This window comes from Lipophrys pholis (genome assembly GCF_963383615.2).
Source record: "Lipophrys pholis genome assembly, chromosome: 7".
Classification (NCBI taxonomy): domain Eukaryota; kingdom Metazoa; phylum Chordata; class Actinopteri; order Blenniiformes; family Blenniidae; genus Lipophrys; species Lipophrys pholis.
Genome location: NC_137638.1, coordinates 5,672,242 through 5,691,514, shown reverse-complemented (window position 1 = coordinate 5,691,514; position 19,273 = coordinate 5,672,242). Strand labels below are relative to the sequence as shown.

The 19,273-nt window shown below is 44.5% G+C and overlaps 1 protein-coding gene across 1 annotated transcript in view; it reads left to right on the top strand.

Moving 5' to 3' along the window:
- niban2b (niban apoptosis regulator 2b) overlaps positions 1 to 18,274 on the top strand; it is a 36,272-nt gene extending 17,998 nt beyond the window's left edge. Inside the window, exons 2-14 of the mRNA XM_080466706.1 lie at positions 1,667 to 1,797; positions 3,005 to 3,133; positions 3,266 to 3,371; positions 4,815 to 4,970; positions 8,636 to 8,751; positions 9,702 to 9,806; positions 10,141 to 10,303; positions 11,409 to 11,596; positions 11,758 to 11,913; positions 13,824 to 13,937; positions 14,688 to 14,795; positions 15,072 to 15,183; positions 15,321 to 18,274. Of these exons, the coding sequence (XP_080322832.1) occupies positions 1,667 to 1,797; positions 3,005 to 3,133; positions 3,266 to 3,371; positions 4,815 to 4,970; positions 8,636 to 8,751; positions 9,702 to 9,806; positions 10,141 to 10,303; positions 11,409 to 11,596; positions 11,758 to 11,913; positions 13,824 to 13,937; positions 14,688 to 14,795; positions 15,072 to 15,183; positions 15,321 to 16,780 (3,044 nt within the window). The 3' untranslated portion in view covers positions 16,781 to 18,274. The remainder of the gene's footprint in view (positions 1 to 1,666; positions 1,798 to 3,004; positions 3,134 to 3,265; positions 3,372 to 4,814; positions 4,971 to 8,635; positions 8,752 to 9,701; positions 9,807 to 10,140; positions 10,304 to 11,408; positions 11,597 to 11,757; positions 11,914 to 13,823; positions 13,938 to 14,687; positions 14,796 to 15,071; positions 15,184 to 15,320) is intronic.
- Positions 18,275 to 19,273: the final 999 nt, after the last annotated feature.

Below are 19,273 nucleotides of genomic sequence, written 5' to 3'. Positions count from 1 at the left end.
GTTGACATCTTACCAGTCACGGAACATTCCAGAAGCATTGTTTCACAAGATCCCGTTTGTTTTTCCAGTGCATATTCAGATCTCACGAGATCGAGAGTACAATCGATGATCATTTTCACAACATTCCAGACTATTCTCGTTGATTGAATACTCTTTCTTTGAGAAAGTCTGGCTTTTTTTTCGGGCTGAAGCGGTCTGATTTTGGCTGGAGTTGCTATGACACCATCTTTCATATCCTAGAAATCCATGCGCTCGGGTTTCCAAAGATGATGTCAGTTGGCGAAACATAAACACAGTTCGACGACTACAAGTTCCAGTTTGTTTGTAAACATATCAACTTTGGTGTGATCGATTTGGGTAACTGCGGGTTGGAAATGAGTGGTCGTGTTTTCATGTATTGGTTTATTCTCTGTGTAGAAGTGATACCTTTTTACGAGAAGTATATATTAAAGTTTTTCTTTACTGGTAAGGTAACTTTAAAGTGTAACACCAGCAGTCAGTCCTGCACTGACGTGTAAACACACCAACAATTCAGCTTCTTATCAGAGGTTTGACGTTTGAAGGCCGACTGGAGCTCAAACAAACATCCGTGCTGTGGACTCACTGATGAAACGGATAAAGGAGAGTGTGCGATGTCACACTTTGATACTGTTTGACTTTCACTTTAACATTCCTCCTGCAAATAACTCGGGTGATCCCATCACATGTGGCGAGCCCTGAGACAGACCGTTTATACTCGGCCGTATCATGTGTTTTGGACTAACCACTCCAGATTGTGTTACTACCTCTAAATCACTTCCGCTAAAGTTTGCAGATATGAGGCGGCGTGTCACTGGAAAAGAACATGGACGTCTGTGCCTGGAGGGCTGCAGTTTCTTTGACGCATCTGTGACGCATGACTGTTCAGACTATAAAGCCTCTGTTGTCAGACGCGTCCCTGACCATCTCGGGAGGTGGTTTGATTGAAAGCGCTTTAGAGCCTGTTCACACTTGTCTTTAGGGCTCGGCACATATGATCGGATCACCCGGAACACGTGTGAATGAGGCCTATTTTGACTGAAGTAACAAGACTTGGACTGTCCCAATAAAACGGCAGGAATGCTGATCATTGATTTTTTTATTTTATAATTTTTGTTATTTTACCAGGTGAGTCCTATTGAGATTGCAGGACCTCTTATCTCGGGGACCCCTGGCGGCCAAGACGGCAGCAGCAGCTCCATTTAACAAACATGAACTATTATCAATCATAGCGGAACTTGATTTAAAAAAAACAAAAAAAAAAAAAAACAAAGAAAAGGTTTAATGGAGGAAACATTTTCTATCTGAGAGGAATTTTAATAGTATAAAGTAATAATTAAATTGTAGTTTTGCCTCGGCTGGTGGCTACACGTTTAGCATTAGCTGGTGGCTCCATGGTGTTAGCTGATTGTGTCCGACAAAACAAACTTGATTACACACAGTAACGATACTTCCTGTTCGGTCTCACATCCCCATAAAAACGCGTACTAAAATTATTCAAGTGTCAAAAGAATAAATCCGTCCTCCGTTGGCCTGTGTAGCTTTTTTCAGTCGTGCTGTCAGTCTCAGTCAGCTTCCAGATTCCTCACCTTTTCTTGGCTTCGTGCCACATGCTTCCTCTAACCGTGTGTCTGTTTGTGTTTTGCAGCTCGGACCGCGGCGGTGATGGGGGAGTTTGGGCGGCTGTACGAGCAGCACTATGCAGTGGCTCTCTTCAACAAAGTGCGCTTTGACATCGAAGGAGGCGGCGGCCCGCAGCCTCAGCTGCTGCACCGAAAGGTAAAAACGTCTCCGTGCAGCAACACCCACTGCTTCCACCGGAAAAACGCTGGAAAGGGGAAGGAGAAAAAAAAAAAAAGCAAAAAGGTCTTCATATCCAGTCAGCTTCAGCCGGACTGTGTCTGCTAAGTTTTTAGCCAGTTTACAAGTAAAAATAGAACGCTTTTGTTGCGTTTTGACAGTCCGTTCATACGGCACTTTTTTTGAAACTGCTCTCAAACTGGAACTTTTCAAAAATGCTTCGACTCCGTCTCCATGGAAACGGGGAAAAACACAACTTTCTGAGAAATGCTGCTACCATGCAAGCAGACCACAACCGTAAATAGTTGTTCTGTACATGCATCAGTAGATTTACAATAGGAACAATGTTTTCCTCCAGAGTGTCATGACTCCCAGTCCTTGTTCTCCTGGGACTTGGACATTCGTATGGACAAACTACCAAGTTGGATTGTTATTCAACTGTTGACTATAAAACTACCGTCTACTCCAATTGTTAATGTTCATCGCATATTGTTCTGTGTGTGTAGTTTCATTACGAGGACAAACGACCCAACAGCACCCACTGGTGGCCCAAAATGAAAACGACATAATTTTCAGCTTTTATGCCGTTTCCGTGGAAATGGACAGCATTTTCAAAACGTTGCTGTCTAAACGACAAACATTCCTGAAACCAAAACACAGGAAAAAAATGCATTTTACTTGAATAGTGCCTTGGACTGTCTCACAGAAGTCTTAAACATGTAATTTGCTAAGATAATGTTAACTTTAATGCCTCTTTCAGGCTTACGTCTGAATATAATTGGATGAGTTCAAAAGCTATAATTAAGTTGGGATGGATGGTAGGAGATTGATGATTTGACAAACACACCAGTACAATTACTGAAGGTCAGAGTTACTGTCTCTGCTGACTGTGGCATGAGCTGGAATTGTAGTCAGCTTTGCGATTAAAGAACTGTATACCTGTTGGTTGTTTATCTCAGCTGTTTTGTTGCTGCTTCATCTCGTCATTAGTTCACAAATCTGTTTCTTTCAAGAAGAGCTAACCTCTATATTATAGAGCAACTTAGTTACTTATTTACAGCAACCCCCCCGCGCCCCAAAAAACAATCCTGCTCTCTCATCATGCCTCTCTTGAGAAGATCATTATATCTGTCCACTGTTCCTCTTTTTAATTTAAGTCGGAGCTGAAGTGTTTTCTTTCCAACAGGTTCCCCTGGAGAACAAGTCCATCTTCTCCGGCTCCCTCTTCCAGTTCCTAGAGGAGAACAAGAAGTTGAGGAGCCGTTTCGTCTTCATCCCGGACTCCTACAGCGTCAATTATTACGAAAACAAAGCGGTGAGGAAGAACCCACGGGACAGTACGGGTTGGAAGTTTTACTCCCTGTGAGCTGATTGGGAGCATGGCTGTGGTAAAATGCACAATAATTTAGTATTTAAGTCAGGTTTTCTTCTTCTTCTGTACCACCAGGCCCACGACAGAAACCTCCAGCCCAAAGGAACCATTAACTGTGCCGGCTACAAAGTGCTGACGTCCCTGGATCAATACATGGATCTGATCAGCAACAGCTTACCTGGTGAGCTCGATGATGGAGAGGCAGGGTGTGGGACTCTTTACTTTAATAATGCCTTGTTTACTCACGAATGTCTTGAAAACGATGTAGGTAGCATGCCAGGGCACAAGTTGGCGCTGTTGTTTGTGTTTGTAATGAAACCATGGGCGCAGAGAACAATGGAAGTACACGGGCATTCGTATGGACAGACAACAAAATTGTATTCTTATTATGGTGACTGTCAAAATAAAACTACAAAGTCCAAGGAAAATATGGGCTAGAGGTCATGACAATTACAGGAAGGCTTTCCTCCAGTGTCAGTCTAGTCGCGTATGTGCAGAAGAACTATTACTCCTTCTGTGGTGCGCATGCAGAGTAGAAGTGTTTCAGAAAAGTTGTGTTTTTCCTCATTTCCACGGAGACAGAGTTGGCACGTTTTCAAAAACTTGCGTTTTCAGCGGCTCCGAGCAACATTGTCGTGTAAAGTTGAAAATGTTAGGAAGATTGTCAGGAAATGGCGACGTTTAACAGAATGGATGCTACAAGTGAAAATGGCGCGCTTACAGGTGAAATTCGTTTGGAAAGTGGATCTAAAAAAACCTGTTTGTAGTAGTCGAAACACTTCAGGCAGTGAGTGGAGACAGGAATAAAGTGCTGGCACGCTTCTACTCGCTAAAGATCAGGTGTTCTCCTCTGTACGTGAGAGCGAGCAGGTTGTGTTTGAACCTGTCACGAGGCGTTTCAGACACTCTAGGATCTTCTTTGTGTAAACTGTGAGCGCCTGACCCTCCGATACCTCTGTCCTGAGGCCTGTACTACGAACCGTGATCAACACATCCAGGATCTCTCTCTGTTTCCTGGGTTGACTTATCCAGACACCCGTGACTTTGACAACTGTTTGTACGAAGCAGGTTATCAACTCGCCAGTTCAACCCACACCTACAGTACGTGTGCGCCTTCACATGAAAGAGCCGGCGTTTGCAGCGTCCGACCAATGACGCAAACTGGGAAGAAATCCTGCAGCGCAGCTTACAGTTTATATTGTCAAAGAATAACTGCTCCTTCAGTAAAGAATTAAAATGAATCCACCAGACCAAAAGCAATACTGCTGCCAGACCATTCCAGAGTTGTTAGTGTGTGACTTTGTGAGATTGTACGATATTATTTCATCGGCTATATAAACAGGCAGCACTGTGATCCTTCAATTTCACTTTATTACAGCAGAAACGTTTCAGGCAGAACTTCCTCTCTGCTCTTCTTTTAGTTTAGATTTTACATCCAGTTGATTTGAGGCCGAGTTTCTCTTGTGTTGGAATATTAATTCATCACCGCGACGGCACGAGTAGTTCTACGTTTCATGTAGATGCACAAGTGGAATTTATTAAATCCAGTTTTATCAATTAACATAGAATCCTGACCTAAATTAAGTGTTCTGTGTTTTTGTCTTCTGCATTTTGTTCCTCCCAGGTGTGAAGGCCAAAGTAGGCAGCTCTCCGTTCCAGAAGGTGGTCATCCCCCACCCTCTGATCCTGGCCCGACACTACTTCTTCGCCCTTTCGTCGGATAAAGAGCAGCAGAAGTGGCAGGCCGTCCTCCAGGACTGCGTCCGACACGCCAACGACGGTGAGTTCTGCGGGCCCGTTGGCAGCTCCTGCTGTCCGCATGATAGATTATCAGCTGCTGTAAGTCTATAAACTGTTTGTTGCATGAATGAAAAACATAAAGCCGAGTGAACATTTCTGCGAAAATGTAGCCATGAGTTGCGGCGTCACCTGGCTGCAGGCTGAGGGGAGCGGCTCAGCTTCCTCACAATTATCCTGCAGTGAAGCTTCTGCTCCCCCCCCCCCCCCCCCTACAGGGATATATCATGGAGGCAGATCATGTGACATGGAACAGCTCAGAGCAGAGACTTGTGAAGCATCTTGTCAGGGTTGTTGTGTAGATTTGGGAAACGGTGAAGTAAATCCTGATGATGCAACACTTTGTTCAATCGGCGAGTCTCGTCTTGTCCTACCAGCTCTGGATGATTGTGACACATTGTTTTTCCTCGTTTGTATTTCATCACCTTCTCTTCCACTTAACCACTCGTCTCTCGGATTTTCTGTAGAGGGAAATAAGATATCAATCGTCTGATGATCGTTCTTAGCACTGTGAGCGTGAGGCATGTTTTTGTGTTGTATGTCAATAGCTTAATATTCAAGCATGACCTTCAAGTACTTCTTCAGATTTGTCGCAGACATTGGGTCTACCCTGACCTACACTGACCAAGAGTTCCTCCCACTCTACAAACTAACTTACAGGCAATAATAGTCGCCATGACTGCAATTATGGTTGCACTAATGTTAGAGGGAGCGTCATGGTCACCCGTGTAATTGGCAGGGTATTGATGGGAAGTGACCTCCACTCTAATGCCGTGTCTCACTGGGTGGAGGTCACGCAGGACGGCTGGCTCTGGCTGAAGAGGACGAGGTGCAGGACAGTGTGAAATAAACAGGCCTGCCTGGAACGTGATGGATAAACCCAGAGTGCACGCACGGTGACCTGAGCAGCTTTCATCATGTCTCCAGTCTTTGTTTGGACAGGAAGTGGAGTGAAGAGCTGTGCCTCTCACTGGTCGAAGGTCTCCTCCAACCGGGAGCTGAATGACTCTGTATGTTCTGTGCTGCACCGACTCCATTAACACGTGGAGCCACATGTGGTAAACGAGGTGTGGGCGCGGTGCTCTGCAGTCTCAGGCCGCCCGTCCGCTCTGCTCCTCACAGAGTGGTTTGTGTCGGGGGCGTCAGGGTGGGATCCAGGTCCCCAACTGCCTTCCTGCCCCCGCCCCCACCCCAACACCCCTGCAACATGCATCCCGTCTTCTACATGTAAAACACATGAAAGTTGTTGTTTTCATGGAGCTTTTCATTATCGTCTCAATTCAAATGCTCCCCACACAGTTACATTTCCTATTTTCAGATTTAAAGGTTTGTGTGTGTGTGTGTGTGTGTGTGTGTGTGTGTGTGTGTGTGTGTGTGTGTGTGTGTGTGTGTGTGTGTGTGTGTGTGTGTGTGTGTGTGTGTGTGTGTGTGTGTGTGTGTGTGTGTGTGTGTGTGTGTGTGTGTGTGTGTGTGTGTGTGTGTGTGTGTGTGTGTGTGTGTGTGTGTGTGTGTGTGTGTGTGTGTGTGTGTGTGTGTGTGTGTGTGTGTGTGTGTGTGTGTGTGTGTGTGTGTGTGTGTGTGTGTGTGTGTGTGTGTGTGTGTGTGTGTGTGTGTGTGTGTGTGTGTGTGTGTGTGTGTGTGTGTGTGTGTGTGTGTGTGTGTGTGTGTGTGTGTGTGTGTGTGTGTGTGTTAAACTTTAGGTCCTGCTAATTTCCTCTCTGCTGCAGCACACCTGATCTTTACAGTTCACGTGTGATTCACTGCGGTGCTGTTTTGTCACGTATGAGAGCAGAAGTCATTTTGAGATTTGTTGACAAAGAAAAAGTCGAGTTTGTGTCAGCAGAGCACGGAAAGTCTGCAGAGTTTGTTTGAAATGTTCTCGTATGTCTTATCTAATGCAACTATGGCACAATAATGATAAAATCCTCTTCGAGAGGGCCCTGTCATGAGGTTCTAACCGCTCTGCTACCACACACGCACACACAATTTGCATTTTGTGGACTTCCACCCATTTCCTCAACAGTTACTGTAACCTCAACCACTGCCTCACCACAACACTTCCCTTTGTCTATCTTTAACACGCATTCACAAATGTAAGTTTACCTCGCACACATTTTTTTTTTTTGTCCCCACATGGCTGGTCATCTCAAACAAATGTGTGTAAACACATTTAGGTCCCCTGACATTAACATACCTGCAGCATTAAAATTCAAGCCGCATATTGTTCTATTGATACAAGTGAACCAGTCTGTGCAGGACATATTTTGTCCCCATAAGTCTTCCAGTGTTCAGGACCCACAATGGGAGAAAGATGAGAACACACAGAGCATTAACATCCTTTTCAGGGACCATATTTTGACCTGTAATCCTGTCGTAACTCTTCAGGTCAGAAGTTCAACATGGAGTTCCACTGGGTTCTGTCTTGGGACCTATACTTTTTACGTTATACATGCTTTCTGTCTGTGTGCTTCGGCCTTAAAACCTTGTCGTGCTTCTTTGACTGCCTTTTTAATTGGGTGTTCATGTGTGGGACCTCACAAAAGGAGTCAAACACACTGAGCGACTTTTCTCCCCACAGATCCCGGAGTTCAGGGGCTGTCCGATAACAGGAATGCAAAAGAGCTGAACTCTTCTCCGAGGCCTCGCGTTTCTCACGCCGAGCATCGCTGAGCTCATGGCTGGCACCCGGCCACACCTCGAGTGTTTGATTTCAGCTATTTTTAACTCGCCTGCATATTCTGACACGATGTGAAGGAAATGAGAAGTTTCAGATCCTTTTTTCGTTTGGGGTGATTGTTTCAAAAGAACCGGCAACTTGTGGTTTTGCTGTGAGACTGAATGTGATTATATTGCGCATGAATAGGAATTTGTAATCTGATGTTTCGCAATCTGTGAGGCTGTATGCTAGTCGTTATAGCAACACACAAATAAATGCAGACTGTGAAAAAAGCAAAACCTCACAGTTACTCATCGGGAAGTGTTTTGTGTGTGCGTCACTGAACAGGTGACATGCAAGGTAGTAATGAATGCTACCATCCATTGGTGAATACTGATGCTACTCATCTTTCACTGTCGTGACTGAGAATCCATGATTAGTTACTCTGTTACTGCAGCTAAATCACCCGCAGTTACTGGATAAAGTTCCTGTGTGAATAATGTTCACAGGTCTGTATTATTGTAGCGTCAGCTCCGGTGGACGCCCCCTCAAAACTTGTGACTTCTGTGGCTTTGCATTGTGTGATGAAACTGCACGTCTTAGATCGTCTTTCCCTTTTTAAGACACACCTGAAGTGCTTACTAACACAGTTAGACACATTTGTCAACAATATATGAGAAAAATAGACCTTTTGTGTACATGGAAACCGTTGGTTCAGCTCAAGAACGATGGGAGCTTAAGTTTTCTAGCAGAATATGGAGGCGTTATTGTAAAATGTTATGTCATGCTAATGCTACTTCCAGAGGGACAACTTTAATGTGACTGTCAGGAGGATTGAGTTACTTCAGGATTTATAAGCCGCTCCTCCTTCAATAAATACAACTTGAGCCAGTAATACCAGTTAAGCCATCAGCCTTAATGCTAATGCTAACAGTGGCTTTGTAGAACCGGACATAGAGACATGCTAACAGATGCCGATGTCTCCTGTGCAGGTTTGTCTGAGGACTACAAAGTGCAGACGCCGGCCTTCACCGATGCCGTACGACTCTACCGCCAAGCTCAGGGGCACTACGGCACCTGGGAGATGATGTGCGGCATTCCGTCACAGGTCAGCCCGCCTCTGTGGTCCAGAGACGTTTCCAGAGATCTGACTGGTTCAGTGACGTGCGGTCGGGGTTCTGCAGCTCTGGAATTGAACAGGTTCTTCTAGATGCTACAAACCCTCAAAGACCCTGCTTCTGGTTTGAAACCAGCTCCGCTCTAGATGGATAGAGATTATTTTCTTGTCATTCTGACAATTTACATCAGACGCACTGTAGAACGAAATGTCGTTGCAGGGTCAACGATAAAACACACCACTAAAAGTACCTGAGATAATATGAGAAGAATAAATAAATGGAAATGACTTTAAACGGAGAGTAAATAAGTTAGAACACAGCGTGGTATTTTGTCCGGTGGGGTAAAAAACTATTTTGGAACCTGGCAGTTCTACTGTGATCGACCCTCGACATAATCTGAGATTTACATGGATAAATACACCCTATTGGTCAAACCCCACCGGACAGTTTCAAAGGTCTACTGCAGGTTGGGTAAAGTGTCAGATTCAGTTTTTCAGATACATTTTTACAATATAGGCCTATATTGTTAATGAATTTCAAGTGAACAGGGGGAATTTTCTTTAATTCAAATATTTGAAAGTCTCAACATCAGAAATATATTTTTTTTAAAGTTACCTTTTTAATGTTAATAATCCCAGGGTGAGTATGTCCTCGTGACTTTGACACATCTCTTTAAAGTAATGAACTCGCATGTATAGAATATTATGTTGAATACTTAGAAAATAGACGTAATTGGTCAGAAACGAGTTTTAAAGGTGAATATTCTCTTACTTGCCCTCATTGATGGTTATTTTGATCATATTAATGCTAAAAAAAGGTGTATGAGTTGATTTGAGTGAAACCTGAAACTCATTCCTCAGGTTGATCCTGTCACAATCGGGTTGTGTGTTCTCTGTGATGCGTGCTCGGTTCTAGTTGTGCGTGCTGTGTTTTGTTGTAGATCTTATCTAACCTGGTGATGGAGAGCCTCCTGCCGGAGCTGAGAGACCTCATATCCCCTCGACTCAAAGGCAAACTCCGCGACCGGCAGAGGAACTGGATGCTGGTGAGAAACAGAATTTTTTATTTTTTTATTTTTTTATTTTTTTTAAAAGTCTTTGTGTCTCTAACTGAAATCTTTCGTCTTTTTTATTGGACGTAGACGTGTTAATCTATGAAAATGTGTCGTGGGGGGGTATCCTCAAGGCTCTATCCTTGGTCCCCCTGGTGTTTTGTATGAACACAGATTGCAAATTTGGATCAATACTTTTGTTTTAATATCCTTTATAGTTTTGAGATTCCTCTCAGGTCCTTGTTTCTTCAGATCAGTTATTTTCCACATAATTTGAATATAATGCATCAAACGAAGCTATATTCCAGTAACGTGATGCTGTGTGCAGATCAGCGATGCGGTGTACAGCCTGGTGCACAGGCAGTGCCAGGATCAGTACGAGGCGGTGCTGCAGCGGTGCGAGGCGGCCCGCTCGTCTCTGGAGGCGTCCATACGGAAAGACATGGATCAGATCATCGCCTCCAAGGAGCACGTCACCAACAAGATCCGAGGTGAGTGGGACCGCCAGAAAGAATGCTAAATGCTATTCAAGCATGCTAATGCTAAGAGGTGCCTGTGTCCGACTGCATGTTGGTAGTTCATCTTGGTAACTTTAGCAGACATCTGGATTATAGACAGAGGACCGTCCTCCCACAGACGTTTTAAAGTAAACAGTAATTTCTAAGTGCTAATTTCCAGTAATTTGCACGCCAGTCTTCACTGGCTTTGAAATCGTCTTCTGCTTTTGCCACCATTCTTCTCATCGGTCGGATTCTTTCCATACCTTCACGGTAACCCAATAGCTAAAATCTACCTTCTTACACAAACGTTTAGGAAAAAAATGCTGCTTGTATGCCTGCTCTACGCTGAGTGACGATAACAGAAAGCTGAAGAATTCCGAGTTAATATGTTTACTGAAGAGAGAGGTGAGAAGTCGGTGTGCATTTCCAAAAAGCTTGAAATGCAGCCTCACATGTTTGTTGTCATGTTTGTTATGTTGTATTTGTAGATGGTTGGTCATATCGTGGCAACAGTAAACAGGAAAGACACAACAGCTCTGCAGCTTCGCAACCGTTTTGATTTTTAAAATGCAACAATCCCAGAGACCCATGAGTAATCATTTAATGCCATTAATAAAAGTAATATGAAATGTCCAAGTTCTGGTAGATCCTATTTTTTAGTTTATTTTGGGAGTAATATAATTACAAATCCAGTAGTTGCAGGTTTTTCTGTGGTGCTGCTGCAGCATTATTTTCTCATAGTGACATCTAGTGGTCACAAATGACATGTACTGTATATCTTGATATATGCTGCATGATCAGCCAAACGATAAAAAAAATAAATTGTGACCCAGAAATTACTTTAAGCTGGCGCTCAACAGAACAGTTTTCATGCATTCTTGGGAAATAAATGGTGGAAGTTCAATTTCTTATGGAACAGTGCAATTTATTTCTTTTCATCATGTATTTTGTTGGTCAGATGTGACACTGAGATGCACCTTATAATTCAGAAAATAGTAATGTGCAGTAGAAAATGCTTGCAAGTGAGATTACAGGTGTTATACTGTCAAAACAATCCACTTTTGACGCTTACACACTCCCCTCCCCCTCCCCACAGCGGTGGTCCTCCCCAAGTCGGAGAAGCTGCTGAAGGTCAGCATCCAGCCGTACATCGGCTCCATCCTGGAGGCGCTGATGGAGCCCACCAGCCGAGGCTTCTTGGAGGTCCGCGAGGTCTTCTTCAGAGAGCTGGTGGACATGAGCAAGAACACCATCAACGAGGGCACCAAGGAGACAGTGGGGCAGGTGAGGACATGCGGTTCATTCTGAAAACATAAATACTTTACTATCGCCTACATAACTGTGTATATTTATCTTTAATCACTTCATTATTAACTGATTGTACTAACTCCATGGCTGATTTGGGGAAAGCTCATGAACCAACCCGTGACCCTCTGCCTCCTCAGCACATGGAGAAGGTCTCCATGCTGGCCTTCCACCCGGTGAAGATGCAGAGCTGCTACGAGAAGGTGGAGCAGCTGAGTCTGGAGGGTCTGCAGCAGAGGTTTGACGTCTGCAGCCCCTCCGTGTTCGTCCAGAGGGCCCAGATCCTCATGAGAGAGGTGAGACGCACACAATGTAATGGTGAAACATCGCTGTATGGAGGGTGAGAAAGGAAAGAAGCTCAGTGCCGGTCATCCTGCAGTCTAAACCTACAGCAGCTTCACTAGAAAATGGTCCATGGTTTTCTAACTGAAACTGGGAGCTGGTTCCACATGAGAGGAGCCTGAACATCTCTCATTTTTAGTCTCTATTGCCGCTTTTTGCTATTCTGTCAAACAAAGAAGGCTTTTATTTTTGTACGACAACAGGAAGCTGCTACAGTACTGAGACATCTAATGGTCCAACATGGCATTTACTGCGGCGTTGTGCGATATGTTACTTCTTAATATAAGTTGCTTCACCTTCCAAATAACTAAAAAGGTGTGACTTATAGTCCAGAAAATACGGTAATATTGAGTTTTAATAAAGAAAACCAAACTCCTCTGCAGACGAGAAGTTTGGTTTTGTTAACAAAAGAAAAGAAAAAAACCTCCCCCCGCCTATCTAAACTCACCCCCTCTTAAAACCCTGTCCCCATCTAAAACCTTGACTACACTTAAGGGCGCGTTCACACCGGCCCTGTTTGGTCCGGCCCCGAGTTTGTTTCAGAGAAAGTCCACTTTAAGTGTGAACACTCCCCTAGACTGATCTGGATCAAACAAGTGAACTGTGGTCCATTTGAAAATGCGGGGCTCGGTTCACTTTGCAAGTGCACTGAGGTCCGGTTCAAGGACGGTATGAACGCGTCGGGGATTATCGATGGACTTTCCAGCTGGCGGAGCTAGAGGACCTGACCTAGAGCGCAGTGCATTCTGGGTAGCAAACAAACAAGGCTAACGGCGCAAATCCGAAGACGCTGAAAGAAGTTGGCGAATATCTCGTGGGCAGACTTAGAGTAGTGAGGATGAAGTAGTGAGAAAGGTGCTCATTGATATTTGGCAGAAGACTATATATCGCGGTTGTTTGTAGCTACCCATTAGCCACTTGCTAATTAGCCTCCACTGGTTAAAGGGGCGGGACTTTCATTCTGGGCCAATCAATGAGCTGGGTTTCTTCTTCGTCATGCTTTTCTTCCTCTCTGGTCAGTGTTCGTTTCAGGCAACAGCGCCTCCAAAGGAGCAGCTGTTGGAGTTGCGTGACGTGAAAATGCCGACGTATAATAAGAGTACCCTGTCTCTCTTGGCATGACAGCGCCTTTAAACCCAGCTCCCCTCCCCCGCATGAAGCCAGGGCCTTGGAATAATTGCATTAATCTGTCGAGTGTCCAAGCCTGCAGAGAAACTGTGTGTGTGTGCGTGGGTCATCCAGAGTTCAAGCTGCTCAGTCGTTCTTCATGCTGTGACTTTTTTTCTAAACTCTAAACTGTAAAACAAAAGCTTTAAAAAAAAAAAAAAAAAAGAGCAAAGACACAGTTTAATTATCTTCTCAGTCTACTGATAAAGAGCGTGTCCACTGAAAGCAGAAGGAGTTTTTCACTTTGGCTGAAGTTTCGATGTTGGGAACTGCAACATTTATCTACTTAACAAACGCTCAAAGCAACAAGGTTAATTATCTAAACAAGCATCGGTTTTGGCTTGTGATCAAGTTACAGCGAGTAGTTGGACGAGCACAACTGCACCGGCTCACTTCAAATCTCTCGCTCGGGCCGCGTTTCACACGGCAGTGTTTCAAGCGAAAACACAATGTTTTTGCATTTTGCTTTCTGGAAATTTTCATGTTTACCCGGCAACATTTTGAAAACGTCCATTTACACGGGAACGGCAGGAACGCTAAAAGCACGTTTGTGTGTGTGTGTGTGTCATTTTATTACAAAAATGATCAACAGCATCAACACGTGAGACCATACTTTCCACACACACGTGCAGAGAACAATACGCTGTTGATTCTTTATTTTTTATGCTCGCTTGTAATTGAATACGTCTCTTTAAAGCAAATGGACGATGCGGTGTACACGTTCGAGCAGATCCTTCACCAGAGTCTGGACTCTCAGGGATCTGAAGATCTGTGTAAGACCATCCAGCGCTGCCAGGACCGAGTCATCAAGGTCTCACACACACACACACACACACACACACACACACACACACACACACACACACACACACACACACACACACACACACACACACACACACACACACACACACACACACATGCTCTCACAAGAATATCTGTATTATCTGTCAGAAATGTTTCTATTCGAAAAAGAAACAAGCTACAAACTCAAAGATTTTTGTATGAAGCTTCAGAACTGAGAAATTACTGAATTGTTTTTAAATGTATTAGCAACTGGTCTGAAAAATGTTACATTCAGGTTTGAATTCAGCTTTAACCCAGTTTCCCCACTTGTGTTGCTACACTGCCCCCTAAAGGTGGACATCTGCAACTGCACAATATTCCCAAGCAATCAAATGTGCAGTTTAAAAAAAAAAAAAAAAGGAATTTCTTTACTTTTTATGCAGAATTTTCTAGGTTATAATACATGTACTTTGTATTTTCATGTTTTTCATCTCTCATGATGATAAACCGGATAAATTGGTTTTAATCGGAACAGAGCAAGTCATTTTCAGCCTTTTTTTAATGGATTTTAGAAAATGGATTTTTTTTTTTTTATTTATTTTTTTTTTCAAAACCATTTTCTGACTTGTAATGCAGTATTAATCTGTTGGACTTTATTTGTTTTTTTAGTTCATCTTATGATTTGAGTATCACTGATGGGCATTTCACCTCGTTTACCAACTCCACCTGAGTTGTTCCTCTCCTTCTTTGACATTTTGTGTCTCGTTTCCTTCAGAAATTTGACTACGACAGCAGCACGGTGAGGAAGCGTTTCTTCCGTGAAGCTCTGCTGCAGATCTTCATCCCGTACATGCTGAAGCAGCTCGGGCCGTCCTGCTCCTCGGTGAGTCTCAAATGTGTCCGTTTGAATTTTATTCTCCAGAGTGAAACTGCCACAGGAAGCCAAAGATTATTTCACAGTCAAAGTTCTATGTTAACACAGTAACTTTACCAAGTTCCTGTTGGAGCATTTCCTCTTGGCGTCCTACCAGTAGCTGCCGTGCTCTCCCTCTTTATGCCCTCCCACTAAACGTTCTCCCTCTTAGTTATTTCCGCATTGGCAGACTCTCTTTTACTTCACTCCGTTGGCTTACTTCCCGTTGTCTCTCCTAATCGTCAGGAGCTTCCACGTTTCCGGGAGCTGATCTTCGAGGACTTCTCGCGCTTCATCCTGGTGGAGAGCATCTTCGAGGAGGTGGTTCTTCACTCGGTGATGAAGGACATCATGATGGGTCAGTAATTCTTCTTTGTCTCTACGTTCACGTCCTCATCATTCTGCTCAACGTGGGGTTCATCTTTTTTGTGGGACAAGTAGTGAGAAAAGGTCTTGTTGAAGACACTGAGCCGTTTTGGTCTATTCCCGTTGCAGCTGTGAAGGAGGCGGCCGTCCAGCGGAGACACAACCTGTACAGAGACAGCATCGTGCTCAGCAACAGCGACCCCAGCCTGCAGCTGCTGGGAGAAAACCCCTCCATCGACTGGGCCGAAGAGTACGGAGGAGCTGCGGACGAGGGCGACGGCGAGGGCGATGGCGAGGGCGACGGCGAGGAGTCCCAGAAGAAGAGGAGGATGAAGCAGGTGGTGTCCATGATCCAGGTGGAGGACGCCACCGTCCTGCCTGCAGAGTCCTGCATGGAGGTGCCCGGCGTCGACGACATCCTAGAGGAGGAGAACGAGGAGCATGACGATGACGCTTCTGCGAGTCCTGAAGCGGCGGCGGCAGTGGCCTCTGCAGCCATGTCCAATGGTTCTGTCGTGAGGGAAGAACCCAAACTGAAGGAGAACGTTCAGGAAAAAGTCCCAGAGCAGGAAGGAGCTGTAGAAGGAGCGGTAAAGGGGGTGGAGGTGAAGCATGAACAGGTGGAAAAGGAAGAGGACAGCCAGCAGGTGGAGAAGGAGGCGGTGAAGGACAGCCAGCAGGTGAAGGAGGCGGTGAAGGAGGTGAAGAACAGCCAGCAGGCGGAGGAGGAGCCGGTGAAGGACAGCCAGCAGGCGGAGAAGGAGGAGGTGAAGGACAGCCAGCAGGCGGAGGAGGAGGCGGTGAAGGACAGCCAGCAGGCGGAAGAGGTGAAGGACAGCCAGCAGGCGGAGAAGGAGGAGGTGAAGGACAGCCAGCAGGCGGAGAAGGAGGAGGTGAAGGACAGCCAGCAGGCGGAGAAGGAGGCGGTGAAGGACAGCCAGCAGGCGGAGGAGGAGGCGGTGAAGGACAGCCAGCAGGCGGAGGAGGTGAAGGACAGCCAGCAGGCGGAGGAGGTGAAGGACAGCCAGCAGGTGAAGGAGGCGGAGGAGGTGAAGGACAGCCAGCAGGTAAAGGAGGAGGTGAAGGACAGCCAGCAGGTGAAGGAGGCGGAGAAGGAGGAGGTGAAGGACAGCCAGCAGGTGAAGGAGGAGGTGAAGGACAGCCAGCAGGTGGAGAATGAGGCGGAGAAGGAGGTGAAGGACAACCAGCAGGTGGAGAACGAGACGGAGAAGGAGGTGAAGGACAGCCAGCAGGTGGAGAAGGAGGTGAAGGACAGCCAGCAGGTGGAGAAGGACCCACTGCTTTCCAACCAGGCGGAGCTCTCGGAGGATGTACTGCCTCCACCACCTCCTCCTGAGGAGTCCATCTCATCAGAACCGGCTTCAGAAACCCCCCCAGAGGCAACAGCTGACTTCCCCCCGCCTCCTCGTGATGACAGCGGCTTCCAGTCTCCCCCCATTAAGGCAGTGGAGGTGAAGCAGGAGCAGCAGGAGGAGCCTTCACCTTCAGGCTCCTCGCAGCCTTCAGAGGAGCAGTTGAATGTAGCAGCAGAGCGAAAAACCAGTGACTCAGCGGTCCAGGACCAGTGAGGACCCAGACTGACCCTGTTTTCAGTTTGTTCTGGGTTTTTTTAAAGATTAAAAGACACCTGCAATCGTTTTAACTCTACTCAGCTGCTCTTGTGTCCCCCCCCCCCCCGTGAATATTGACAATTCTCACCACCTCAGAATCACATGGTGTCTCCTCGCACTGCTTCCACCTCGAGAATCAAACAGTCTGAGACACTTTTAGTGCGACGCGCTCATTTAGCTCTCCAATCCGTCTACTACTACAACTACTTTAATTTGTTTGTCCACAGTCGTATGTCCACATTAATATAATTTCATATTCACAAACGCCTGTTAATGTCTCAATTGTCAATTCCATCTCTGACATCAGGATTTTACAGGAGACATGGAAAGACTTTCTCTATATTACTGGTCTATTTCTTTACCCCAAGTGTGGACTGGAAGGCTCACTGTATGCTTTTTGGTCTGCACTGTGTTTCCTCAGTATAGGGATCTGGATACAACCTGGCTGTTCAAGAGTGAGCCTGGAAGTCGAGACTCGGGGCAAATAAAAGGATGCAAATCTCTTAGTTGGTTAGATTTTTCTGTGCGTGTTTTGGATTCATAGGTAATTGTGGCTTTCGGGTTGCCTCTGTGATGACGGGCAGGCTCTCTCCGCTCAGGCTGTGTGCCTTGAAAACACTAAGTAGCACTGTAGTATGTGCATGTGAAACTTTGTTGTATGCGTTTCATAATTTGTGTGGGTTCCTTCAACGGCGAGTAAACGTCTTTCTTCAAGTCAAGATGGAGGGCAATTAAAGTCTGGCTGGATTTATTCCATAGATTTTGACTTGAGTAATTAATTTTGCCTGTAGGTGGTGGTCCTCAGTGACTTAACAGGAAGTGGGCAGGCCCCGTGAGCCTGCCAGTCGTGACTGAGGGCAAATAAATCCCGCCAATAAAGTGTCACATTGTCATAGCTGGACAGGCTCACGTGAGTCTTCATACATGTACACACGTCTAAGTATACTTCACATATGACTCCAAATCTTTTTGCTAAAATAACTGTCAGACATGCTCGCTTTTTTTATTTTAGGTTTTATTCTCCCAAATCATGTCATTAGCAGTTTGTGTGTGAACTCGAGAATCTTGGACCAAATGTGACAAACTTCACTTGGATAACCAACAGAAATCAACATCCGGATTAAATTTTTCTCACATCACAACGCTTGACAATTTCTTTCGTAGTGGGAATGACACTGTTTTTCTCTTTTTTTTTTTTTTTTTTTCTTTTTTTTTTTCTTTTTTTTTTTTTGTTTACCCCGACAAAGAAAGCTTTGTGTATAAAGTATGAAAACATTGTTCAGAGCTGCCAAATATTCATTTTACATCATTTTTATACTTTCACCCAATCTAATTGAGAATCTTCATTTCTGTTTTATTTATTACCTCTTGCTCTCTCTCTTTCTCTCTCTATTTTTAGATTTATTTTACTCTTGTGTGTTCCAAATGACTGTTATTCATAATAAATCCTTAACGATTAAATCTGTCTTGTTTGATTTGAGACTTATTTCACTCATTTATTTATTTATTTATCCTCTTCTACGACATTACTATTTTATTTATGTCCGTATTTCTCTCAGCTTTTTTTTTTTATATATTTTTATATATAGTTTTTCTATTAAACAATTTCTCTACAGCTGAAAACTTTTTCTGCTTCACCCAAACCTAAGATAATTAAAAGTAAAAATTGATCTTGGCCACACAGACTTCTTAAAGTCACCAAAATAAAAGCTTATTCATGATGCCATCTGTGGGAAAACTGATCACTCATATTGGATCTCTAGCAGAGTTCTACAAGTATAACTATAATGTAAGGTCTAGTGCCAGTTTCCTATGATGTGTTTCTCTGAGAATTAACGGCGTTATTTGCAACCGAAGCTCGTCGACGTATCCTAAACGTCTTATCGTCACGTGTTCGTTTTTGTGGGTTTCCTTCTTTGGTGGGTTGGTGAGTATTCACTCATCCTATGCAGACTCGTGCTCATCTGGAACAATTCTGACATCCTGCAGACTGTCACATGTGCCAATACTAATAAGCAGCTTTTTATGGTAAGGCTGCAATTCAGTATCTTCCATAAAGTATATTATATTCAATACACACAATATAGTATTTCATATTAAGCAGACATGTATTACATTCCACAGACAGACTACAGTAGATTATAGTCCATGCACACTGTCGGCAAGGCAAATTAATTTCTATAGCACCATTCAGACACTATCCACGGTGCTTTACAAGGAAATGAAAGAAAACTTCCATTGTACTTATATTATTCAAGGGGAAAAAAACTTCAATGCTAAACTTTGGATCAGAACTTTGTGTGTTAAAAGCGAGGTGACTTCTCTGTGGTGGTCTCCTCGGACAGTTGTAGATTCTAACCTTCACAGCTGGCTGGCAGTGTTGCCGCAGTTACCCTGAAAAGGTAATACAATTACTGATTACTAGTTACTCCTTTAAAAAAATAACTTGGT